This window comes from Myotis daubentonii, chromosome 3 (genome assembly GCF_963259705.1).
Source record: "Myotis daubentonii chromosome 3, mMyoDau2.1, whole genome shotgun sequence".
Taxonomy (NCBI): domain Eukaryota; kingdom Metazoa; phylum Chordata; class Mammalia; order Chiroptera; family Vespertilionidae; genus Myotis; species Myotis daubentonii.
In genome coordinates, this window is record NC_081842.1 from 175925746 (window position 1) to 175953054 (window position 27309).

Here is a 27309-nt window from a genome sequence, read left to right on the forward strand (position 1 = left end):
ATCCAACCACAGAACAGAAGGAAACACAACATGGATAGTTGTCGCTACAGGGAATCTGTGACGCAACCATTTAAGAGCTTTAACATTTCCTCTACATCACAATCACAAAACTGGCACTATATAGCTCAGGATCCCAACACCAAGATCCTCAGAAATTAAATTTTAGGCAAAAGAAAAGTTCTGGCTCAATTATTTTGGCAGCATAGCGAGGAAAAAGGTTTGCTGGCTTAAATCGGCAATGCAGCTTATATTCTGTTGTTGCAGTAGATATAACCTAATTTGCATGTGCACTGCTGAAAATAAAAAGAATGGCTATAGTGTGATGTCTAACTCTTTGAGATTACAGCTGCCTCCCTTATGCAATCATTCTTAGGCAAGCAGACCCCTATTAGGTCTAAATATTCTGTATCTTACTTAAATTTTTTTAAAAAGCTCTGATGTTAATAAATTAATTTTTTAAAAGTCAGACAAAAACATATACTAAAGCAAGTAATTTATTCCTAGATTATATTACCAATCTAGGAATGATTTCAAGAACCGTATGTTAACAACGAAGTTCCCGACGATACTTGTAAGGGCTGAGCCCCCACCCCTAATGAATTTGAACATGTGGGTTTAGATGAACGGGACCTCAACCACAATTAGCAAATAAAATTTAAGGTGCTATTTTACAATTTAGGAAAAGCAGCCTTCGGTTTACTACTATGGCTCCTTAATGCTATTCTCTTTTCATCTACCACAAAATGCTGAATGGTCAATATTTTTAAATGAATCAGCATAACCTTGTTCTAATGTAAATCGGCATCCCTTTTGATTACAGGCAACGCACAAATAACAATAATAATAAATGTCCAGGACAGCGACTTCTCAGTCACCGTTCTGAAAGGAGAGGACCCAGCATGAACACAGTGCTAAGAATTCTGGCACGGAACCTACTAATATATTCTTGACAGCCTGATAAACTACTCTACTTTTCAAAAACACGATACAGGCGATTCCAGCTATAATACAGATGAGCGGAAAATTTTAAAGGTTTGTTTCTAACATACAATCGCCTTGCACATGCATTATGTACCCTCACTCTCTCACTTAAGATAAACGCATTAGCTTATTATTGTTCAAACCTTTAAAATCACATTCTGCATCAACACTGAAACAGCTTACGATTGCATTCAGAAAGAACCACAGATCACAGAGATCTTACCTGGGAAACCCCCTTGGACCATTGCTGTACCAGCGTTCCCTTCAGGGTGTCTGCATTCCCGTGAAACATTCAATACTGGAAGCAGCTCAGATCCTCACCAGACTCTGTCCTCTCCCTTCTGTCGACCTTGGGCCTATTTCCCCCCCTCAGATTTTATTCTCGGTAAGGGCAAGTTGTCAGTCTATTTCTATCGTGAGGAGCAATCAATTAAGCTCATTTCCAGCTACCTCCCAAGCTAATAGTCACATCTGCCAGTAGGTAAAAGCTGCCTGGGAAAGTATGCCGGGAGCAGCAAAATCCCTGGTTTCCCACATCTGACCCTCAGAGGCTTCCGCTGCCGATGGTAGCACTCAGTTACCCTGCTAGCATCAGGATGACAGCTCTATTCCAGAGCAGGAGGCAAGATAAACACAGCCATTCATTTTGTGGCCAGCTTCGATTAATATCATTGTAATGACCCAGTTTTCCTGCTGTGAAATAGTTCATCACATTAGTTGCATCTTTCTAATGCAGATGAAAGGAAACTGTAGCCTGTCCGGAGTGAGTGGAACCGTCGTCAACTTACTCTCTCCTTATTGCTCACAGCATTCAATCATTTTTATAACAAAGAAACTGGTGAGCCACATTGAACATGCGGCATCCCCTAGCGAGATTCATTTGTGTCTCACTAACATTCTAAACGTGCAGGACAGATTCTACTTAAGCTGGCTGTCAAGTCTTCAAGTTAGCTTTCTTTTTTGTGGGGGGTGAGAGGATTATGAATTCCCAGAAGCTTCTGAGAAATCATTAGAGCAGCAGTTCTCAACCTGTGGGTCGCAACCCCTTTGGGGGTCGAATGACCCTTTCACAGGGGTCGCCTAAGACCATCGGAAAACACAGATTGAATATATAATTACATATTGTTTTTGTGATTAATCATTATGCTTTAATTATGTTCAATTTGTAACAATGAAATTGGGGGTCACCACAACATGAGGAACTGTATTAAAGGGTCGCGGCATTAGGAAAGTTGAGAACCACTGCACTAGAGGAATAGTTGAGGTTTCTTCAACTTCACTTAAAATGCTACGTTGCCTCTCCTACCCTGTCCCACACCAGCACACCTGAATATATTTATATAACCAACTGCAATTACTTCAGCATTATCTTTCTATCAATTACCTCAGTATCTTCTGACCTTTCTTTGTAATATGTAGATTAGTCCTCTACCTGATCACTGATCATATATAAAAATGTCAAGAACACCTGAACATAATTTAAAAGTTGGTAAAAAGATCTTAATACAAATTTTGTTCATAGTTGCAATAAATATATATTTCAATTACATCAAGGACTGAAGCTTTGAAAGTTTTCATAATAAAAAAAACCACTAAAATAAAATGATCACCTATTTCCAATTATAGGGCTACAAAAAGAATTCTACATATTTTACTTAATTATAAAGATGAAAAAAGATAATTATAACAAATGGGAAAAAGAATTTATATGAGATTTAAAACTTAAACATTAGTCTTTACTTCTTAACAGTTCCCCTCGTATTTTGCATTGTCAGAAACAACAAAGGGAGAGAGCAAATAAATTCATATGTTTAGTAAAATAAACATGGAAATGTTGCTAAGAAGCCACCAATGAATGCTTATTTAAGGTGGACATTCTTAACATTCTTTAAATTTCAGTAATAATTGCTGTTGGTTGTAGTGACATCTATTGGCAAGGTAGAGATCAACTACAGTCTACAATGAAAAACACAAAATTTTAAACCAAAATACTACTAGTTGCTCAATAAATCTTCAGATAGCATGAGGTCTACTTCATGTTAAAAACTGTCACGGGGCACAAAGGAAGCGCTGAAAGGAAGAGCCTCGATGTGGCCTGACACCAAATGAGACCTAGATTGCAATCCTGACCTGAACAGTAAGTAGTTTTGTGACTTTGGGCAAATTAATTGCTCCTGGTTTTAGGACTCTTGACTATAAAATTAGATTAGATGAACTCTAAGGTTCTTAAATCCCATCACCAGGAAGGAAGACATTGATTAAAATACTTTTATTCCTTTCTTTAACATTATTTGCTATTTGATTGCCCTCCTCCTTTAACATAGACCTTTTCATAATGTTTTAATTACCTTTTACAAATGTGGTTCTTTAATTTAAAATAATCAACTCTGAAAAAATTTTACACATGAAATTCACTTATTGAAAACACACAAGTCAATACTTTTTAGTAAATTTATAGGTGTGCAACCATTACCACAATCCAGTTTTAAAGTATTTTTACTACTTAACAATTTCCATCAATCCCAAATGCAACCCCAACTCTAGGCAACCAATGACCAGTTTTCTATCTCTATAAATTTGTTTTTTATGGACATAGGAAAATATATTGACAGTTAATGTGAATTGTAAGAGGATTAACTCTACATTATCCTTTGTCAATTAACAAATGTTCATAAATATTTAAATACTGAAGGCCCGGTGCAAAAAAATTTGTGCACTCAGGGGGAGGGGGTCCCTCAGCCCGGTCTGTGCCCTCTCACAGTCTGGGATCCCTCGGGGGATGACCACTTGCTGGCTTAGGCCTGCTCCCCAGGGGATTGGGCTTAAGATGGCAATCAGACTTCCCTCTGGCAGCCCGGCAGTCCTCGGGGAATGTCCACTTGCCAGCGGGGAGCAGACCTAAGCTGCAGTCAGACATCCTTAGCGCTGCTGAGGAGGCAGGAGAGGCTCCCACCACCACTGCTGTACTGGCAGCCATCAGCCTGGCTTGTGGCTGAGCAGAGCTCCCCCATGTGAGAGCGCACTGACCACCAGAGGGCAGCTCCTGCATTGAGAGTCTTTTTTATAACAAAAAAAGACGGTGGTCAGTGTGTGTCATAGTGACCAGTCATTCCCAGTCTTTCTGCTGTTAGGGTCAGTTTGCACATTACCCTTTTACTATATAGGTCGGGGCCGGCTGGTTTGCCTTGAAGGATGTCCCAGATCAGGGTCCCACTGGGATGCCTGGCCAGCGTGGGTGAGGGGCTGATGGCTGTTTGCAGCTGGTCACACCCCCTTCAGGGTGGGGGTCCCCACTGGGGTGCCTGGCCAGCCTGGATGAGGGGCTGATGGCTGTTTTCAGGCTGACCACACCCCTTTAGGGTGGGGCTCCCCACGGGGGTGCCTGGCCAGTCTGGGTGAGGGGCTGAGGGCCGTTTTCAGGCTGGCGGGCGACTGAAGCTCCCAGCTTCTCCTTTTTTTCTTTTTTATTCTGGGATTTATTTACCTTCTATAATTGAAACATTGTTGCCGTCACTGGCGCTCCCAGCTCTGAGGCCGCGGCTGGCTGAAAATGGTATCTGGGGTTTGTTTAGCTTTTATAATTGAAATATTGTTGCTTCCGGAGCTCAGAGCCAGGCTGCGGCAGGCGGGGAACCTTGGCTTCCTCCATCACTGGTGCAAGCAAGCCTCATGTTCGCTTCAGCTGCACGGCTGCCGGCCGCCATCTTGGTTGGCAGTTAATTTGCATATCTTGCTGATTAGCCAATGGGAAGAGTAGCGGAGGTATGGTTAATTACCCTTTTTGTCTTTTATTTGATAGAATTAGGAGGCATAATAGCAGCAATTAAGTCATGTCATAAACTTTGTAGGATTGTTTGGCAAACTAACACACAACAAAGTAACCTTTAAAAACTATATATGTAGGCCATGAATTTTCCTCAATAATTTCTCCTGTGTATTCTTCTTACATTGGGAGAAATGGCCGGAGGAGGAGGACACAATTGTCAACACTGCAACACTGAAATTCCATGGGAAGGAGAAATTACAAAATCACATATAAATACTTCTATGATAATTCTACCTTTGGTCCAGAGAAAATAAAGAATAGAAAGAGAAAAATTACATAAAAATGAAATACTCCATAATTTCTTTCTCTTCTAGTAATCACAATTCAAAGTGAAAGTGTAATAGTATTGCCATATGCAATGATGAGCAGTCCAATAGTAACAGTGTTAATAATGTATTTTTACTACACGATAATATTAAACTTCAAAAAACTGATTGCTGCCCTGGTCCGTGCGGCTCAGTTGGTTGGGTGTCGTCCTGTGCCCTGAAAGTTTGTGGGTTCAATTCCTGGTCGGGTTCGACTTCTGGTAAGGGGCATGCAGGAGGCAGCCAATTGATGCTCTGCTCTCACATCAATGTTTCTCTCTCTCTCCCTTCCTCTTCCTTCTTCTGTCTCTCTAAAAATCAATTTTAAAAAACTTTTTAAAAGGCTAATATTCAAAGTGTCCCCACAGGAGTTCGACTGGGAGACCAGGAGTTCTATCGCTCGCTATGATGTGCGCTGACCACCAGGGGGCAGTGCAGAACAAAGGAACGCCCTGGCCAGCAGCTGGGGAAGGGAGACCCTGGCTGGCAGCCGGCAGCTGGGGAAAGGAGGTGCCAGCCGGCAGCCAGAAGATCCCAATCAGCCCTGATCATCGGCCAGGCCTAGAGACCCTACCCATACACGAATTTCATGCACTGGGCCTCTAGTTTTTACATAAAAATTTAAAACATACTTATGCCAGAATTTCATTCTGTAATGGCAGTATTTGGTGAGCTGAAAATATTTTTATTACTATCCTATATAATCCTATATAATAAAAGGCTAATATGCAAATAGACCAAACAGCAGAACAACCAAACAGCTGGTAGCTATGACGTGCACTGACCAACAGGGGGTGCGCTGAACATGGTGGGCATCGGCCATGGCGGGATGGTGGAGCAGGTGAGCGGGGCGCCGGTCACTGTCATTGGGGCAATCCTCTGGTGGTTACTGAAAATTCTTTGCTCCCGCTTGCCACGGTGCCACCTGGCACTCGCACCTGCTGCTGGCGCTGGCCCTGCTCACCCCCGCGGCCGGGCTGGAGCCGCTGCTTGCATCCACTGCCGACGACCGGCGCCGGCCCCAATCACCCCTCAGCGCTTCTCCATCTCCCCCTGCTTCTGAGGGGTGATCAGGGAAGCAGCCACCGCTCACATCCACTGCCAGCGCTGGCCCCAATCGCTCCACACCATCAGCGGGTGTGAGCGGGGCCGGCGCCATCAACATGTGGGAGTGGTGGCAGTGGGAGTGGGGCTGCTGGCAGATGGGACTGGGGGCCACAGCAGGAGGGGCCAGGAGAGGGCGCAGAGGGTGGGCCGAGACCTGCCTCTGTGCCCACCGTAGTATTGCTGCCCACAGTTCCTTTCAAGGTGCATGAATTCGTGCACTGGGCCCCTCGTTAAAAATAATAAAGAGTAGCAGCTAACGTTTCAAGAGTACTTTCTATATGTCACTTTGTATATAAGCATTTTATCTTTTCTAGTCTCTCATAACCACCCAGTGAAATGAGCACTATTATTATCCCCATCTTACAAATGAGGAAATTAAAGGAAAAGAGATGCAACTTGTCTCAGGCCAAATGGCTAGAAGTGCTTAGAAATTCAGTGACTTAATCAAGACTATATTATGTACTAAATACATATAGTATATATCACTATAATTGCTATTAGTGAAAAATGCTTCAGTAAACATCTTTGTAGATATATATACATACACATGGACAATGAATTCCTTAGGCTATATCACTGGAAGCTGAATTATTCAGTCAAAGAATATGCACTTTTAAGTTTTTTGTATATACTGCCAAATGGGTCTCTAGAAAGAGGCCCCTGAATTCATATTCCTACCAACAGCATATAAGAACTCTTATTTTTCTACAACCTTTCCAACAATGAGAAATATTAATTCTTAAAATCTTAATCTGATAGCCATATAATCTGATTTTTTAATTACTTTACATTTCTCTTATTAGTGAGGCTGAACAGACTTATTGTACTTGTTACCCATATCTGTTTCTTTGGTTATGCACAGTCTGATCTTTGCTTGTTTTTCTATTGTTATACATGTTGTTTTCTTCTGACTATAGTTATATTTATGTATATGTATATACACAATATTTTAAATGTTTATATAAAAAACATGATTATTTACTTTTATAATAATATGAAAGGCCTTTCCCTGTACCAAAATTATATTTTAATAATCTTATAGCACATGATTCTTTTAGAATTAATATGTAATTTTGGTGAGAAGTGAAGATCTCTACATTTTTTCTCAAATAATTACATATCCCATCATTTACTGATTAATCTAAATGCTATCTACTATTTTAAAAAAGAACTTTTTTTTTTATGTTCTAAATTCTAAATAGACACCCAAGTCTATTTCTAGACAATTTTTAATGCAAAAACTAAGTGATTTAATTACCACAGTTTTATTTATTTATTTATTTATTTTTTTAAAATATATTTTATTGATTTTTTACAGAGAGGAAGGGAGAGAGATAGAGAGTTAGAAACATCGATGAGAGAGAAACATCGATCAGCTGCCTCCTGCACATCTCCCACTGGGGATATGCCCGCAACCCAGGTACATGCCCCCAACCGGAATCGAACCCGGGACCTTTCAGTCCGCAGGCCGACGCTCTATCCACTGAGCCAAACCGGTTTCGGCAATTACCACAGTTTTAAACAATGTTTCTAATCACAAGGGTTACTGGTACTCTGGGCAGGATAAGTCTTCATTATATGGGACTATCCTATACAATACAGTGCAGTAGGCACCCCAACTAATAAATGACAGTAGAAACTCCCATCCATTTAGACCAGGGGACACCTGGCAATATGTAGAGACATTCTTGGCTGTCACCACTGGGGTGGGAAAGAGAATAATGGTGGTACCCAGTGGGTAGAGACCTTGGATGCTGTTAAACATCCTTCCATGTAAAGGACAAGCTCCTTCCCACCCCCTGCCAAAGAATTATCTGGTAAGAATGGCAACAGTGCCACAGTTGAGAAAAGCTGATTTTGACAATCCGAAACACTTCCAAGTCATTTCTAAAAGCTCCAAATTGAGTCTGAAAACCACCACTCTAGAATATATTCAGATACTAGGGGACACTTTGCAAAGCTGTCTAGCATTTCATTTCCAACTCAATTTTCAATGAAATTCTCATATATTTTTAAAGGCCTATACACACTTCGGATTTGGATTCAAATTACCTTAAACTTATAGACTAATTTAGAAATAATTAAAATCTAAAATATACTGAGTATTCCAAACAGGAAAATAATATATCTCTACTCCCCCCCCCTCCCCAATCTTCTTTAATAAATTCCATAGTTAACTACAGGGATTGTTAACCTGCAGCCCATGAATTCTTAAATGAGCTTCAAGATTACCACTAAATAGGCAAAATGATGCCTATTTCTATTTAAAATGCTGTGTGTGTGTGTGTGTGTGTGTGTGTGCGCGCGTGCATGCACATGGGTGACAATGTTTCCATATATCTGCAGACATTTTTCTGGGAGTGGATTTATAGCTTTCATCACATTGTCAAAGAGTGAATGACTAACATAATTATGGATCACTGCCATGAGCTTTACATTTCTAATTGTATTATTCCTAGGTATTTTCTAGTTTTTCTTATTGCTATTAGGAAATTGTTATCATATTTCTTAAGTAGATAATACTGACCAGAAAACTTTTTCATATGTGCAATTCACATATAGCCTTACTTATTATTGACAAAGATTTTAAATTTTTGAGACTGACAACTGTACCATTTGTGAATTATTAGGCCCTTCCAGATGTAAGGAATCAGAAATGGAGTGGGAACCAGCAATTCGTGTGTTTTCATACTGCAAGTTGCAACCCACTGGCTGATCAAGAAAGAGTTGCATTTTGTCAAGTATATAATTTTCTAACTGCTGTGCTGTACACCTGAAACTAATACAAAATAATATTAAATGCAAACTGAAACTAAAAATTAAATAAAATAAATTCTTTTTTCGTTTTGCTGGTCTGATTGGATGTGTTCTGCTTCCTTGTCTTCCAAGTCATTGATTCAGTCCTCTGTTTCATCTAAACCACTGTTTATTCCTTCAAATGTATTACTCAATTCAGATATTGTATTCTTCATTTCTGACTGGTTCTTTTTTATGTTCTCTTCATGTAGTTCTCACTAAGTTCCTTCTAGTTCTCATTAAGTCCTTGAGCATTCTTATAACCATTTTTTTGAACTCTATACCTGGTAAATTGCTTGCCTCCATTTCATTAGCTCTTTTTCTGGATATTTCTCCTGTTCTTTCATTTGGGGCATGTTTCTTTGTCTCCCCATTTTGGCTGTCTTTTTTTGTTTGTTTCTATATATTAGGTAGATCTGCTATATCTCCCAGTTTTGGTAAGGTGGCCGTATATAGTAGGTGTCCTGTGGGACTCAGTGGCACAGTCTCCTTGATCACCTGAGCTGGGTGCTCTAGGAATGTCCCTTGTGTGGGTTCTGGGTTCCCTCCTGTTGTAACTGAGTCTTGATTGCTATTGGTCTATTTGTGCGTGGGGTGGACCCTCAGGATTGGCCTCAACCATAGTGCACAAGCTGCAATGTAGGTGCTGACCACACGAAGTGGAGTTCACTTCAAGAGGGTCTGTTGCCTGCTGAGAAGACCCTTTGAATATGCCACTTGTGAGGCTAATTGGATCCTGCTCTGATGTTGTCTGGACAACTGGGTGTGTTAGTTCTAGGGCCTCTTGGGAGGGACTCTGGTGCAGGTCAGTGTCAGACTCTGACTGTGACTGGTCCTGAGCAACCTGTTTGGAGCTACGAAGTGATCCACAGTTTGCGGCTGCCTCTGCTGGGTCTGGGTGTGTGGGAAGGACCAAGCTGCACATCAAGGCTGGCTTCCACCAGCACCGCGTCTGCGGGCAGATCAGCCAAAGCCCAAGGCACCCGAGATCTGCCTCCACCTGCCGGCTGCTTCTAGGCTCAGTCACTGAAGGAGCCTCTGGCAGTACTGGAGTTACATGAGGTAGGTTCTCAGTGAGTCTCCAAGGGCAAGTGGTGTTCGCCAGACTGATACAGGTTCAAACTTGGTGCCAGTGCTGGGTCTGAGGCCACTCAGCAAAAGTCCTGGGGTTTGCCAAGTCTAGCTGCTACCCCCCACCCCCTGCCCCCCTGGTGTCCACAGGCCTTTGTGGTGGGGCTGGGTCTCAGGGAGTCATCAGCATGAGGCCAACGGTTTATCTTGCCCAAACAGACCAAGTTTGTCCATGTGAAGGAAGAGCTCTGCACGGGTTGTGTATATGAGGAAAAAATGGTTCCCGTACAACTCAGTCTGTCCCGGATTCTGCTGGCATCCTGAGCTCAGCAGGGCGGGGCTGCTGGTTGTTGGGAGAGATGGTGGATCTGTGATGAGTGAAAACTGATGTTCTTCCTGAACCCCACTAATGTCATGACTGTGTGCATATGTGCGAATACAGATGTACCCATGATCTTTGAACTTCAGGTGAATACTGTGCTCTGCCTATTTTATGGCATCAAAGTACTACTGACTAGATAACCTCCAATCACTTTGTACCTATTTCTGCTATACTAATGGGTTTTAAGTAATGGGAACTGTAGATGATAGGACAGGTTCTGGAGTCTGAGTACCTGGGTGTACACTCCATTTACTAGCTTTTTTAAGTTTGGACATACTCCTTAATTCTCTGAGCTTCAGTTTCTTTATTTGTGTAATTAGAGACCTCACAAAGTTATTATGTTAACTGACCTATTAATATATGTGAAGGTTTGGCACATGGAAATCTGAGTGTTTACTAGTTATCACAATCCCTATCCTAAGCTCCTTAAATGTTTTTCCCCCTCTAATTCTCACAAAAATCCTATAAGGCAAGTTATAATAAGATACCCCCCCTTCCTCCCCTTATAGATAAGAAAGTATGATCCAGGAAAAGGTTAAGTAACTTGTCCATGAATTCACAAGTAAGTAGTAGAACTAGTATTAGAATGTAATCTTAGTCACATGCCCAAACCAAGTTTCCTAACAACTATGCAACTATGGGCACCCTAGCATCGCAGAAACTATGAATAATCAACAAGCTATCTCCACTCTGCCCTGGCTGTCCTAATATCTATATCCAAACAAGGGATTTTATTACATATGTGCACACACGTATCAATAGTATCCATTATATGCAGTTCTCCAAAAGAGGCTGAAAACCAAGGCACTATAGTACATTTATCAAAATTTGTTCCCATGCCTTTGTATCCTCCTTTCCAGGCCGGTGACCCCACCAAGATAAAGGAAGCTATGTTATTCATTTCATAGCAGACTTACTTCATTAACACTATTAGTAAAAAGCAGTTGGCTTTCAACAAAGATTTGTTGAATGAAGAAAATAATGTATGAGAAAAGACTCTGTAAAATCACAAAATAGGAGCCAAACTTTTATAAAGTCACCTAAATTATTATAAACTTGTATTTATACTTTTATGTAAACATTTATTATAGTTAGAAAAATATAGAGCTAACTTAATAATTATTATTAACAATAATAAGAGCTATAATACTTGTTGAAGATTCACTATATGTCAGGCTAAAAGCCTTATCATCTTATTCTAACCCTCATCAAAACCCTGTGATGTGGGTCCCATTATTTTCATAGACAAGGGCACTTTCATTGGAGGCGGAGCAGTTCTTTGCTTCTGAAGATCACATATCAGAAGTGCAACTCTTTCAATTTCTATATCAAACTCCCCTTCTGTATATAAAAAATATTTTTAAAGAAAGATATACATAATATTTCTTTTCATCGCCCCCAAAAGAAATTCCTTATAAAACAGCAATCAGATCTAACTACATATACTTTACATGCATAAAAGAAATGCAAATTCTTTTAAATAAAGATATGTATATATGATATAGCTAATGTAATAGAAAATCATGAAAGGAATTCTAAAGGAGAACATATGACTTAGTAGGCCTTCTGGAATTTTGTATTAGCAACATCACCATCCACTTAGTAGGGTAAGTAATCAAGAACTGACATCCAATTCCAGTTATTGTGGGCCAAATGCAATTTCAAGGACTTCTTAGCATTATTGTATTCACAACCAAATAGTAAGCGCAGGATGAAATGTAGGTAAAATAGTGTGATATTCACTCTAATATTATATTACTGTCAAAGAGGAAAGCTTAGGAAAAGTCACAAAAAGTTCCGTTTAGTATGATATATTCACGCACATTTTCTAAGTACCGACAGCACTGCATTTGACAATTGACAGCAGTCATTAAAGCACAATTTAACAAGTTCTACACCCACTTCGAATAACGGAAAGGAACTCACTGTTGGTAAGTGCACATTCCTCTTCATTGTCATCACTGTCCTCAGACGGAGCTTTATAAGGAGGCGGCAGTTTCATCGGAGGCGGAGCAGTTCCTTGCCTCTGAAGATGCAAAATTTGAGAGAAGGGTAAATGGCCTTTGCACAATCCTCTTCTTCAATGGCAAATAGGATAAAAAGACAATATGTATCCAACTTCAGCTATTTCAGGAAGATTACAAAACAAATGTAATTTGTTTTCTCCTACTTATGGTATTATGTAAAAGTGACTCTGTGATGTAAACACCCCAATAAAGAGAACAGGAAGTCAAAAGCACAGCTTTTAAGACTGTAGACCTGCCCAGAAGAATGTATACCTTTTCCCAGTAAGAAAGCCAATTACATGTCTCTTCTTTATGCTATAAAGCTTAATTGTCTTTGTTATTAAACCAAGTAATTCAATTGAAAGACATTTCAAAATTAAATGTAAAAAAATATTCACTACATTATTTCTACAATTATTTACACTTTTTCATTCCATTGTAAAAGATAGATTTCATTCTTAGAAACATACTTGAAATACCAAGATTTGCTCACTGAAAAGTTATTCATTTATAATTTGTAGATAGTCAACACATTTCAAAGTATAAAAAAAGAAAGAAATCTTTATGATGAATACATATTTTTCTAAGTATTTTTTAAATTTACATGCTGAATGATACAACACATCAATATTTTGTTCAAATTAAAGCAAAAGAAAACTCTGTGGTCAGATTACCTTCAGAGAACGTAGACATTTTCTGGAACGCTGGGAAAAATAAAACATGCCAAACTTTATAGAGAGCCAAGCTGCTAAAGAATGGGAGCAGAGATCCGAACACTCCACAGATTCCAAAACAATTGGATTAAGATTTGTTTTGCTACAGGATTTCAACAAAGTACATTCAATTATGATTTATATGATAAAACCACTAATGGCAGGATATACTTCAGTAAATGGACAATGAACTGGCCATTACAGAAAGCAGGCATGTAATAAGTTCCTCCAAAACAGAGAACACTATTTGGGATCCATAAAGGAAAACACACACCTGACTTTATTTAAATAGTGTCTAACAAAAGCAATACTGCATATCTATGTAGAAAATCCAAAAATTGATAAAATTCAAGAATGTTGAAGGTAGATGCCAAATACAAAATGCTTATTAAGTAGCAAAAGAATACACAAATTTGACCCAGCTTGTTTTGCTCAGTGGTTAGAGCTTTAACCCATGGACCAAAGAATCTCAGGTTTGATTCCTGGTCAAAGACACATGCATCGGTTGCAGGTTTGATCCCTAACCCCAGTCAGGGCATATGTGGGAGTCAACTAGTTGATGCATCTCTCTCACATCGATGTCTTTCTTCTCTTCTCTTCTCTTCTCTTCTCTTCTCTTCTCTTCTCTTCTCTTCTCTTCTCTTCTCTTCTCTTCTCTTCTCTTCTCTTCTCTTCTCTTCTCTTCTCTTCTCTTCTCTTCTCTTCTCTTCTCTTCTCTTCTCTTCTCTTCTCTCTCTCTCTCCTCTCCTCTCCTCTCCTCTCCTCTCCTCCCTTCCACTCCCCTTCTCCTTCCCATCCACTCTCTCGCTAAAGATCAATGGAAAAAATAATCCTCGGGTGAGGATTAAAAAATATATATACATAAATTGATCACAGTGTCTCCTTAATTTTTGCTGAAAAAAATTAAGAGTTAAGTGTACAGTAAAAATAGCAAATGATTTTTTTCCATAAAACCTTTTCCTCAGAACCAGATCATTCTAGGTCAAAGACAATAGTCAGAACAAGGACAGCCAGCTTTTAAAATATTAAAAGATATAAATCTTTAATAGCACTTTTTTATATTTAAGAGGGAATTGTTTACACAACTGATTATTTAATTAACTCTACCAGCACTCTGGAGAAGAATATAGGATACACATGTCTTGGATTTCCTCTAGTTTGAATGTGGGTTGCCAGATACCTGGGGCATCTTTCTACTGCACATGAGACAAAGGTGTAGGCAGGGTTGGCTCTCCCCTTAGCAATGAAGGCTGGAGCTGGGTATGTACAAGGAGGCCACATGAATATAATCTCCATGAGGGCAACACAGTGTGGCATCCTCAGCTCTGAGAATAGTTCCTGGTACAAAGTAGGCTTTTTTAAAATCTCAGTAAATAACTGGTTGTCACTCAATCTGTTTAGGTTCCCTGACAATATTAACTTTTATAGAAAAAGTTGCATTTTTCTGGTTCATGTCCAATAGCATTGCATATTAATTTTGCCTGGTAGAGAGGCAAATTATTTCAGTCCTGTAGAAAGTATAATTCCAAAGGTTACAGTTTTATTGCCCTGTAAGACATTAACCAGCATTGTATCTAAATTTGAGTCTTATTTAAGCATTCTCTTTCAGCAACTATAAATACTTCCCTCTTCCAATTCTCTCTGAACAAGGCTAATCATCCTGTTTAGTTCCCTCATTAATGAGTTAAGTCAATACCTAGAACCTGTACATTTTGCATAATTTTATATGGGTTTTCTTTCCTGAAATTATATATATTCCAATAGGAATTCAAACATACATTTATAAATAAACAGGTAATAAAGAAATCATGTTGGGAGCTAAAAAAAGCTTAGTACTGAACAAGAGAAATTCAACCTAAAACTTAGAAGGAAAATAAATTATTATTTTAAAAAAGAATGGCTAAAAATTAACAGGCTCTATAGCTAGCTAAAGATTGTTAGCAAGAAAAGAGGAAAACAAATGCTAACAAAGAAATAAGGCAATATAAAGATGAAAACAAAATTAATTAAGCAGAATAAAGATACAACAGAGAAGACTAACATGGTTCAAAAGTTAATACTTCAAAAAGAGGAATTAAATAGAAAATAACTTCATGACTAATTAAGAAAGAAATGTAAAATAATAAACTATAGTCAGAAAGAAAAACCAACTACTATGGAGAGAGTATAGATAATACAAATGAAAAGAATGCCTGAACAACTTTATGCCAACAAATGTAAAAGGGCGATATTACATTCCTAGAAAAGAGCCAGTAACCAAAACTGACTCTAAAAGAAATAGAGCCTAGACTGTGTGACTCAGTGGTTGAGCATCAACCTATGAACCAGGAGGTCATGGTTCAATTCCCGGTAGGGGAACATGCCCAATTTACGGGCTCGATCCCTAATGTGGGCATGCAGGAGGCAGCCGATCAATGATTCTGTCTCATCATCATCTCTCTCTCTCTCTCTCTCTCCTCTCTCTCTTCTCCCTTCCTCTCTGAAGTCCATAAAAAATAAAAGAAATAGAAAATCTGAATAGTTCAATAATTATTAAAGAACTGAATCCATATTTTAGATTTTTCCCACATAGAGAACACAGGACCTCAATGGCTTTGTAGGCTAGTTTGACCAAACATTTAAGGAATAGATAATTACCATTTTATATAAACTTTCAGAGAACTAAAACAAAGAGAAAGACAAAAAGAAAATATTCGGACTGTTCATTATTTATTTTAATAGTCTCATATAACCAACACCAGATAGAACAGTACATAAGAGAAAAATCTCATTCATGACCACTGATGCAAAACCGTAAAGAAATATTAGCAATGGGCAAAAAGGATCATGATGAAATTAGGTTTAAGACAAGAATTCAAGATTGGTTCAACAGAACAAAAATCTATTAATGTGGATTATTTACCACATTAAGGGATTCAAGAGAAAAAAATTATACACACAATTATTTCAGTGAAACAATAATTTAAAAAAATTCAATGACAATGCCATTCATTATAAAAATTCTTGGCAAAATAAGAATAAAAGAGAATATACCCTTAACCTTAAAGGTTAGCTACAAAAATTTACAGCACACATCATATTCAATGATGAAACATTAAAAGCATTTTCTTAAATATCAGGAGGAAAATGATAAGAATGTTAGCTATCAGTACTTATATTAAACATATTAGAGATCTTAGCAGATATAATAAAACAAGAAAAAGAAAGATTCGTATAGAAAAAATAAAACTGCCTTTATCAAAGCAGTTATTATTAGCTATATCAAAAATCCAGAAATAAAAATCTATAGACATAGTATTAAAATTTGAGATTCTTTTTTTTAAATTCTTTAAAATTTGAGATTCTTAATAAAAATGCCTCATAGATACATATAGAGCACACACCCAAAGACACCAGAAGGCTTTACATGAAATATTTAATAAGTTTATCATTAGGTAGTGGGTTTATGAAAGATATTAATCTTTTTTTTTTTAGCATTTTGGTTTTTGCAGTGTTCTACACTAGATTTTATATTATAAAAGAATAAGAGAATAATGTTACAAGATGTCAATAAATATATAAAAATCAATTTTATGTCTACACACTAGTAACAAACAGAAAATACAATTTAAAAATATATAAGGATGTCTAGGAATAAATAAAAAATTACAATACCTTGCTGAAGAAAATTATAAAAATGGAAAGAAATAAAAGAAAAATTTAATAAGTTCTAAAATGGTATATAAAAGATATACCATGTTAATGGTTAAGAAGGCTCAATATTATAAGGAGGTATCTTTCCAGATTAACCTATAGGTTTGACACAATTCCAACCAAAATCACCCAAGAGCTATTTTGATGGTATTCAACAAGCCAATTCTAAAATTTGTCTGGAAAAGAAAAAGGACATGAATAGATAAAACACTTCTAAAGAAGAAAAAATGTGTGAAGAAAATCGTTCTCTTAGAAGGCAAGATTTATTATCAGGCTTACTATGTAGGTAGTGCAGCATTTGTGCTTGGAGAGACAAGGAGAAAGCTCAGAAACAGACTGCCCCTGATAACCTGATAGGACAGAGGTTGTCTTGTATATCCATGGATGAAGGAGGGCCTATTTTTAAAGAATGGGATAATCAGTTATCCTTATGGGAAAAAAGAAAATTCATTGCTTCTTGACATTATAGCCTAAAATAAATTTTAGAATAACTCATTCTACTAGAATAGAGGTGGGAAAACAGGAATGGATGACTAATTCTGCTGGATGGTAATGAATGTTTTCTCAGTACAGATGACCTTTGACCTGCTCCTTGGAGGATAAAAAGGAAGACCAAAGTGGGAAATGAACTTCCAGGCTGAGAGAACACCAAGGTCAAAGTCTCACAAACTCTCAGGTGTGCAAGGTGTTTTCTGGGAATAAACAGACAACTCGCCCAGCTGAGTAGAAAAGAAAGATAAAGATGACAATGGCTGAGGGGTGCTTTATAACATTTTACACCTATGCTCCACTCGGTGTCTGGGCCAGTTATGTTCACAGAAAGGAAATATTCTAAATATAGTACTGCTACCCAGATACTCATCAAAATAACATTCTGGCCGAAACTGGTTTGGCTCAGTGGATAGAGCATCAGCCTGTGGACTGAAAGGTCCTGGGTTCGATTCTGGTCAAGGGCATGTACCTGGGTTGCGGGCACATCCCCAGTAGGAGATGTGCAGGAGGCAGCTAATCGATGTTTCTCTCTCATCGATCTTTCTAACTCTCTATCTCTCTCCCTTCCTCTCTGTAAAAAATCAATAAAATATATTTTTTAAAAAAATAACATTCTGATTAATTGTAGCTCAAATAGGCAAAAAGAAATAAAAAAACATCTTTTAAAAGCTTGAGAGGTTTAACTTACCTTTTCTCTTTTTTCTTGGGTGCCTTGGTTCTGGTTATTAGCAATTTTGTTGGCCTTGTTATGCACACCAGGAATGGCCTACCACCAAGAAAAAAGGAAAACATTTAAACGACACAATCATTACATTTATTTATGTAGTTTTAAAAAAACAGTTCAAAAAGTTAATGAATTCTTTGACTTCACCTATAATGTAAAGACATGAGAAGCGCAATTCAAGGCAAACAATACAACCTGGAAAATCTGATAAGCAATATAAATCTTAAATTGTGGTGTGTGTGTGTGTGTGTGTGTGTGTGTGTGTGTGTGTGTGATCAAGGGGTGTGTGTGATCCACAAGCTTGTGAGTATGGGACCAGAAAGTGAAGATGAAAAAGACTAAAAGGAAAGTCATGATACTGACTGCTGTCCAAAAATCGCATTTTGCAAAATTCAGTATAAGAGGTGACCTGAGTTAATTCCTAGAACATAGGATGTATCTTTTATTGGATAGATTTACCTTATTCATCATTGTACCCCAGTTCAAGTATGTTATCTAGCACAATTGCGCACAGTCAATAAATATTTCACTATTACTATTAGCATAAAAATGAATTTCAAATCTTTATTTACATCACTGAATAAAAGCCCAATAAGAATTTAGTGTGATTTATCACTGTAACTCTGGTGCTCAGAAAGAGCCTAATACATATTTGCACTCAATAAATATTTATACATGAATGAAAGAGTGTAACGTCATAGAAATAACTTGAATTCTTTATAGTACCAAGAGCATAGATTACTTTTTATAAAACTATTGAAACACCTTAGGAAAATATTAAAATTTTAGTGTTTTTTTTTTATTAAGGCTCCTCAAATGGCAAATACAAATAATCTTGGCATAAAAATCTGATGACAAACATAAAAATTAAAAGAAAAAAACAGATCTCCTTTCTCACAAATTTAAAGAAACTACCTATCTAGGGATAATAATAATAATAAAAAAGAAAAAGTTTCTTTCTAAATGCAATTTAGGGTTAATTTTTTTTCACTTTTTGTGTGTGTTTGTTTTGTGTGTTTTTCTGTTAATCCTCACCCTAGGCTATTTCTACAGAAATTAATTTTGGAATATATAAAAAAAGTCTCAGAAATGTTTCACTTAAGTAAAAAATGAGATGATACATCACCATAAATTCAGTGCTTCCTACGTGAATAGATGCCGTGCTAGTGCTTAATATTTATTTCTCTATTTAATACACACAACAACCTAAATCAGAGCTCAAAAAAATGCTAGATCTATAAGCATGTTTCTTGTCCTACAGAATCTTAAAACAAAACAGAACACTTTGCCTCCCTGACAAGTCAGGGTATCTGCCCACACTGGACCTACGTCCTCCCACGGAAAAACCAGCTTAAGCTGAATGGCAGAGCTTTGGGATGAGACAGGATGTCAGTTGCCCTTCATAAGGTTTACACTCTTCTTCGAATAGCAGAAAACTATATTTCTGTACATGTATCATGCAAAATGTGGAAGACAAGAGACTTATTGAGAAGACTACATTTATATATATATATATATATATATATATATATATATATATATATATATATATATATATATATATATATATTTTAAAATATACTTTATTGATTTTTTACAGAGAGGAAGGGAGAGAGATAGAGAGTTAGAAACATCGATGAGAGAGAAACATCGACCAGCTGCCTCCTGCACATCTCCTGCTGGGGATGTGCCTGCAACCGAGGTACATGCCCCCGACCGGAATTGAACCTGGGACCTTTCAGTCCGCAGGCCGACGCTCTATCCACTGAGCCAAATCGGTTTCGGCGAGAAGACTACATTTTAAAAAATGTATTTTTATTGATTTCAGAGAAGAAGAGAGAGGGAGAGATAGAAACATCAATGATGAGAGAGAATCATTGATTGGCTGCCTCCTGTACGCCCCTACTGGGGATCGAGCCTACAACCTGGGCATGTGCCCTGGAGACTGAAATCAAACCTGGAACGCTTTAGTCCTCAAGCCAACACTCTATCCACTGAGCCAACCCAGCTAGGGCAAGAAGACTATATTTTTAAGAAAAGTAAAAGAGAGCCTCTTTCTTGTGAAAGTAAAAAATATATTTGTATATGATTAATATGCAAAATATATGTCAAAAAATGTAGGCACCATTATGAAACAATGGTATTAGGAAGTACAAATGGACTATAGGGGAAAAAAAACAACACAAAATACATTTAATAAACTGAAGGGATGACCCCAATTTCAAAAGTTTTTTTTCTCCTTCAGATTTTTTTCCAACTGATTTTTAGAGAGAGAGGAAGGGAGCAGGAGAGAGAGAAACGTCAATGGGAGAGCAAACGTCCATTGGCTGCTTCCTGCACACCCCCTTATGGGGACTGAGCCCGCAACTTGGGCATGTGCCCTGACAGGGAATCAAACCAGCAACCTCGTGCATGGGACAACACCCAGTCAACTAAGCCACATCAGACAGAGCCAACAGGGTTTGCCCCACCAGACCGCTGTACCGATTTTTAGGTGGAATATTGGTGCTAGATGAAAGGTAGATGAAAGGTAGACCTATTTTCTACAATGTCTCCAAGTTCCATCTTATTCTAACCACTTGTTTGCATGTAACTAACATTTTTCTATGTCATGTTGGTTTTTTCTCTTTAATGCTCAGGAGCCCAGGTGTAGGGGACAGTTATCGTTGGGGGCCTCAGGTCTGGTAGACTTAAAAAATACACAATGCCCCTGTTAAATGTAGTTATATTATTAAGTGGGGGAAACATTACCGTGGCATAAAAACTATCTATACAGGAATGCAGTATAAATCATGGGTTCTGCTCTCAAATAAGCATTTGCAAAGTAAATCTGAATAGATACATGCATTTCTTTCTAGTATGCTGAAAACACACTCGAGAAATTCAGGAGAAAAAGGTTACATTAAAAAGGTAATATATTGTTGATACATGTAAAGCATCTGTTAAAGGCACAAGTGTAAAAAAATAAAATAAAATACAACTCAAAGAAAATGAAAGTACAATGTTGAACACCGCACAGTGTTGATGAGATTTCCATGTGACCACAGCACAGACATCGGGCCTGCCATTAGAAAATGACTTCTTTTGGGGACTTTGAGGGAAAGGCTCATAGAAATGCAAACTGGTAAAAAGTGATAACGCATTTGGCTATATTTCCTATTTCTGTGATGATCAATACTATTTGCAACAATGAGTGAGCCAAAGAGAACACCATTTTGTAAAAATGTGAACCTTGATCCCTTTCATTGGCTCATTCAACAGGAATCACTTTGTGCTAAAAAAAAAAAAAAAAAAAGGAACAAGTCATGGGCACAGTAACTAACACCATCACTTGAACATGCTCCCTTGGCTAGGACCACAGAGGGTGCAATGCTTGATGAACCACATGCACAACATAGGGGTTAAAAGCGGGGATGAGTGACTTGAGCATGGCACGATGCTGAAGAGCTTTTCTTTTTCTTTTTTTTGAGGAGTTGAGAGAAATTATACTGTTTATGTCATCCAGGAGAAAATATCCACCCGAGCTCCCCAGCAAAGGCTGGACAGAAGCCTGCACTTTTAGGTGGACGTTATAACCTATGTGAATGCTTTCAACATTTTCTTGGCAGGGCATTCACAAGTGCCTCATAAATGTATAATTTGATTGGCTCATTCTAGTTCAAAATGGTTTCTTTGGAAGTATCATTTGGTGAGAAATAATCATGCCAATTTTCCTACTGAACTCAGTTTCCAGAAATAAAAGTGATGGCGTAAACTACTTTCGTGATATTATAAAAGTTTAGAAGTAGATTCCCTAAAAAAAAAATAAATAAATAAAAATAAAAATAAAAAATCTTGAATTTCGAATGGTATGAAAATCAGAAGGCTTTATTCAGTTCATCTCTCTCAACTAGTCCTGATGGTGCAGAAACACAGCGCTAAGACAAAAGGGGCTGAACTGCAGCGCAATGCGCCGGAGCGGAGCTGCCCGTGTGGGGTGAGGCTGAAGCAGGCAGGTTAGAAGTATGTCGAAATAGGATATTGATGTCCTGGCCTTTGGGGCATCTGTTTGTCCAGTTTGACATACAATTATTATTTCCTGTATGCCTTGACATATAAAATGTTGAAAAGCACTGCAATACTATATTGGAATGTAAATTTTAAAAAGTATATGACATCTTCCCTCCTGTTCAGATACAATGTGTTGAACAGATGCCTTCCATTATAAAATTAAAAAGAAATAAACATTGTGTCTAGTTACAGGGCTTAAAGGTGACATTGCTGCTGTGCACTGCAATATAAAATATTCATCCTGCCACAGATGTCTGCATATCAGAGTTTTAATTCTATACCAAAAGAGTGATTTATTATAGAAAAAATGTTATGATTAAATACAGCCATTTTGAATTCAGAATCCCAACAGAATTTACAATACAACGTGTTTGTATTTTTTAAAATATATTTCTATTGATTTCAGAGAGCAAGGAAGAGGGAGAAAGAGAGAAACATCAATGATGAGAGAAAATCATTGATCAGCTGTCTCCTGCATGTCCCACACTGGGGATGGAGACAACAACTCGGGCATGTGCCCTGACCAGGAATCAAACCATGACCTCCTGGTTCATAGGTCGACGCTCAACCACTGAGCCATGCCCGCCGGGCAGCATGCTTGTATACATGCTTTAATAAATATGAGACTGACGCGCTACCTACTGCGCAACGAGGCACCTCATGCTTTAATAAATATACAGAACATTTGATGGTATCACTAGAATGTTCTTATACCTGACCCTCTTTATGTCCAAAGTATTTTATAAACCAAGTAACTTGCCTCCAAGTTAAGCAAAGCTGGTAAATAGGGAATCAAGAAATCAAAAACAGGCCTGTTTATTTCCACAGACTGTGACTTATACCAGTACACACTGGAATGACTCAAATTTAATTAGGAGGTCAAAACTGGAGAAAACAATGGAGAAACTGAAATGAATAACTAAATGTTTATGAAGCCAAAGCTTTTTCTAGGCGATAGTAAAAATGGAAATACGTGGAAAAATACTTGGAGGCTAAAGCTTGGTTTACAGATACAGAGAATATTTATAAACTCTTTGAAAACATAAACGAAAGCTTACTCGTGGAGTGGATGATAAGCTCTGAACAACGAACACCACCGGGTTTCCTGCATTCTTAATGGCCTCCACTGCTTCGCTGTGTGAGGCATTCTGCAAATCCACTCCAGACACCTACAACACAGAAGGCATTTATTTGCATTAGAGAGGTGGTAGATACCGTGGATAGGTCAATTCAACGTTCATGTGTATTATATAGTTATGAGAGCTGCCAGAGTCTAATGAATTACTAGTAAACCAAAGTCAGGAAAAAATAAGATTAGCCCATAAAAAGCTTTGCTGTTCTGGAACACATTTACAGAAGTACCGTATTACCTCCAAGAAAAGTAAACAAGACAAAAATCATAATAGCAATAGCCCTGGTTAAATGTAATTACTCAAAATAGTAGCTTAGTCAGTAACAACCTTAAGCCTCTGAGCCTATAATGTCACCCCTGTCACTAACACAGTACATAGTTCTGGGTCGGGGAAGGAAAAGGTGGGGATCTCTCTGGCATCTTCTCTCACACTGAGAAGAATGATTACTTCAGGCAAACTGTCCACTATCACAATTAAGCGGTTGAACATTTCTTAAATTCTGTTAAAAAAAGAAGTATGAAAATATCTGTAGGTTCCCTCTTCGGGCATATTTTGTGCTTAATAAATTTGGGTAAGGGTAAATGGCTCCTTATTATACAAATCTCAGAGAATCTAATTTGAGAACATGCCCGTAATCTCCAAGACATCCTTTATTTAACAAACATATTTAATAGAACCAATTTTTCAAACAGATCATGTAACAAAGCCTTGGTAATTGTTGGGGTGGCTTATGGTCAGTGGATAGTGACAATCTGTGAATATGGCTTTGCCATAAGGGGACTAAAGAAATAGGAATGTGGGTGGAGAGGGAAGTGGGATCAAGACAGGTTTTTGTTTTTACGATGGGAGCTATTGCAGCAATAATGATGCAGTAGAGAGGCAAAATGAATGAGAGAGAGAAGTGACCACTGTAGAGGCCAATCCTTGGATAGCGAAGAGGGAATGACTTCTGCACAAGTTAGAGATTGGCTTTAGATCAGCGGTTCTCAACCTTCTGGCCCTTTAAATACAGTTCCTCATGTTGTGACCCAACCATAAAATTATTTCCGTTGCTACTTCATAACTGTAATGTTGCTACTGTTATGAATCGTAATGTAAATATCTGATATGCAGGGTGGTCTTAGGCAACCCCTGTGAAAGGGTCGTTCGACCACCAAAGGGGTCGCGACCCACAGGTTGAGAACCGCTGCTTTAGATAGAAGCACAAATAGTTCATTTGTTGTTACAGATACTGTTAGGACAAAAGATTGGTATGCAGTGGGAGCAAGGGGAAGTTCCCTTTTGACTGCTTCTATTTTGTCAATGAAATAAGAAACAAGGACCATACAGCGAGATTAAGGCTGAGGGGGAGGTACAGGAGGTTTGAAATAGTTACCCAGGGAAGTAGGAGAAAAAAATAACTGGGGAGATATTACAGATTGCAGGGCAGAACTAAAGACCCACTTGAGGGAGTGGTCATGAATTTCCACCAGACAGTATGGCAGTTATTTTCTCTGGTGAGGCTAGAGACCTGAAGTAAGCAGAGTTGTATAAGTTCAGGGAAAGAAAAGAGGATCAAAGGAGTTGAAAGAGTATGCAAGGGAGTGATTAGGATGATCTGTAGCTGAATCTGAGCAGAGTAAGGAGAAAAGGGAGTACCCTAGAAGCTGAGGGACAGAGAAGCCAGGGCCCTCAGGTAGGAGACAGAAGCCTAGTGTGTTAGAAGGATTTAAAGGCAGGTGAGTCCGAAGAATGGTGAAAGATGGGGAAGAAGAAGAGAGGTGAGGTCAGGGAGGCAGCTGGAGCCACATCATGCAGGTCTACTAGTAAAAGGCTTTTTATTCTACCAGACATCTATTGGAAGATTTTAATGCTCTGTAAAAGCTCTCTTCTCATTTGAGTGAGGAAGAATAGGAATAATATTAAATGAATAATGTACATAGAGAAGAAATTTAAAGTGAAGCTTAAAAGCTGTCACAACAGTTTGATGAAGCTTCTTATAAATAACCTAATCCCCAACGCATTCAACAGTGAGAGAAGTAGAGGCACATGAGAATTACTTCATCTTCCAGTCACAACCAGCCTTTGTTTCCCTTTTCCACAGAGTTAAATGGGAATCACTGAAGTTGGGAAGTTAGGCAAGGGGGAATGGAAATCTGTCCTATTACAACAGAAAAATATCTACCCAACAGTGTGTCCATTAACACAGATGAATAGCCATTCCTAAAAATTATATTAAATTCAAACTTCCTAGTATAAAAAATTATTTATATGGACCTAAATCCTTCATACAATTGTTTCAATACAGAAAGAAGTATTATGCTTTACTTAGAAAACTAAACAAGCAAGTAATACTTTTCAGGGAAAAAAGTAAACAAATGACTATGCTTGACAAGCTATATATTAAAGTGTAACATTTCAAGTCTACAGTGAGTTTGAAGAAATACAAATTATCAAATCTGAGACAAAACAGTGGGTTCTTACTAGTATGTGCAAAAGTGATGATGGACAAGTGAGAGAATACTTTATTTTCAACTGACAGCAGGGAAAGATGGTGGTGGGGGGAAACAACCCAAAATTTAAAAAAATGAAATAATGAAAATTCCAATTAGCAAACAGAAAAAAGACATGCACAAACATGTCACAGAAGAGAATATACAGATGGCAATTAGCACATGAAAAGTTCTTAATATTAATCATTAGCCATTAGGGAAACACAAATGAAAATAATGAGATATCACTAAATACCTATCAGAATGGCTAAAGTGAAAAACAGTGACAACACCAAATGTTGGTGAGGATGCAAAGAACTTGGATCACTCAAACATTGTTGGTGGAAATGTAAAGTGGTACAGCCACTCTGGAAAACAGCTTGACAGTTCAAGTCTAAAACTGAATATAGCAGACAACCCAGCAATTGCACTCTTGGGCATTTATCCTAGAGAAACAAAAACTCATTTTCACTCTGGAACTTGTATACAAATGTTTATAGGAACTTTATTCAGAATAGCCAAGAACTGGAAACTACCCAAATGTCTTTCAATGGATGAAAGATTAAACTGTAGTATATCCTGGAATACTACTCAGCCATATAAAGGAATGAACAGTTGATAGACAGTAAACTGAGTAAACTTCAACCAAATTACACTGAGTGAACAAAAGCCAATTTCAAAAAGAGATATAATGAATGATTCCACTTATGTGACAACTGTGAAATAACAAAATTACAGACATGGAGAAACAGATTAGTGGTTGCCAGAAACTAGGGATGGGGAGAGGAGTGGCTATAGAAGGGTAGTAACACAAGGGAGTCCTGTGGTAATGACACAGTTGAGTTTCTTTTTTTCCTCATATTTTTATTGATTTTAGAGAGGAAGGGAGAGGGAGAAAGAGATAGAAACATTAATGATGAGAGAGAATCATTGATTGGCTGCCTCCTGCATGCCCCCTGCTGGGGATTGAGTCTGCAACCCGGGCATGTGCCCTTGACCGGAATAGAATCTGGGACCTTTCAGTCCGCAGGCTGACGCTCTATCCACCAAGCCAACCAGTTAGGGCCAGTTGAGTTTCTTGATTGTGGTGGTGGTTATGCAAGGCTACACTTGTGATTAAACTGTGTAGAACTATCAACACAAACCCAAATAAGGTCAATGAATTGTGACTATATGAGTATTTGGTTTTGCTATCTATATATATAAAAGCCAATACCCAGGTTGAAGATATTCAAGCAGATACCTAGGTTGAAGATATTCAATATGGTGTCATCCAATAAAATCTATGCAAAGAAATGTATCAGATTCACACCTCAGGACATTCTCAGTGCTTTGATGTGCCCTTAAAACTCCACTCTACAAAGCCTACCACATGTGAACAATGGATTCATCCTTCCATCGACTTCCAGGGCAACTCTGGGGGGACAGGCACGGCTAGCCCACCTACACACATTTATACAATTCAGAGCTTGTTAAAGACTGTAGGAAAAGCGTGATGCCCACCACAGGCCTCATTTTGTTAAATTTTGAAATTGTTTAGTCAATCGAGGCTTTTTGTT

At 38.1% G+C, this 27309-nt stretch overlaps 1 protein-coding gene across 14 annotated transcripts in view; it reads right to left on the reverse strand.

The window, feature by feature from the left end:
• The window catches only part of PATJ (PATJ crumbs cell polarity complex component), a 305718-nt gene that overhangs the window by 145040 nt on the left and 133369 nt on the right, over positions 1-27309 (reverse strand). For 13 of the 14 annotated variants that reach the window (XR_009451968.1, XR_009451967.1, XM_059689351.1 and 10 more), the window contains 3 exons: positions 23205-23315; positions 18061-18138; positions 12395-12494 (listed from right to left, as the gene is read on the reverse strand). Coding sequence is in view for 12 of the 14 variants with exons in the window: in XM_059689351.1 (XP_059545334.1) it covers positions 12395-12494; positions 18061-18138; positions 23205-23315 (289 nt within the window). In the remaining 2 variants the exon portion in view is untranslated. The remainder of the gene's footprint in view (positions 1-12394; positions 12495-18060; positions 18139-23204; positions 23316-27309) is intronic. The other variant, XM_059689342.1, reaches the window with a different exon arrangement.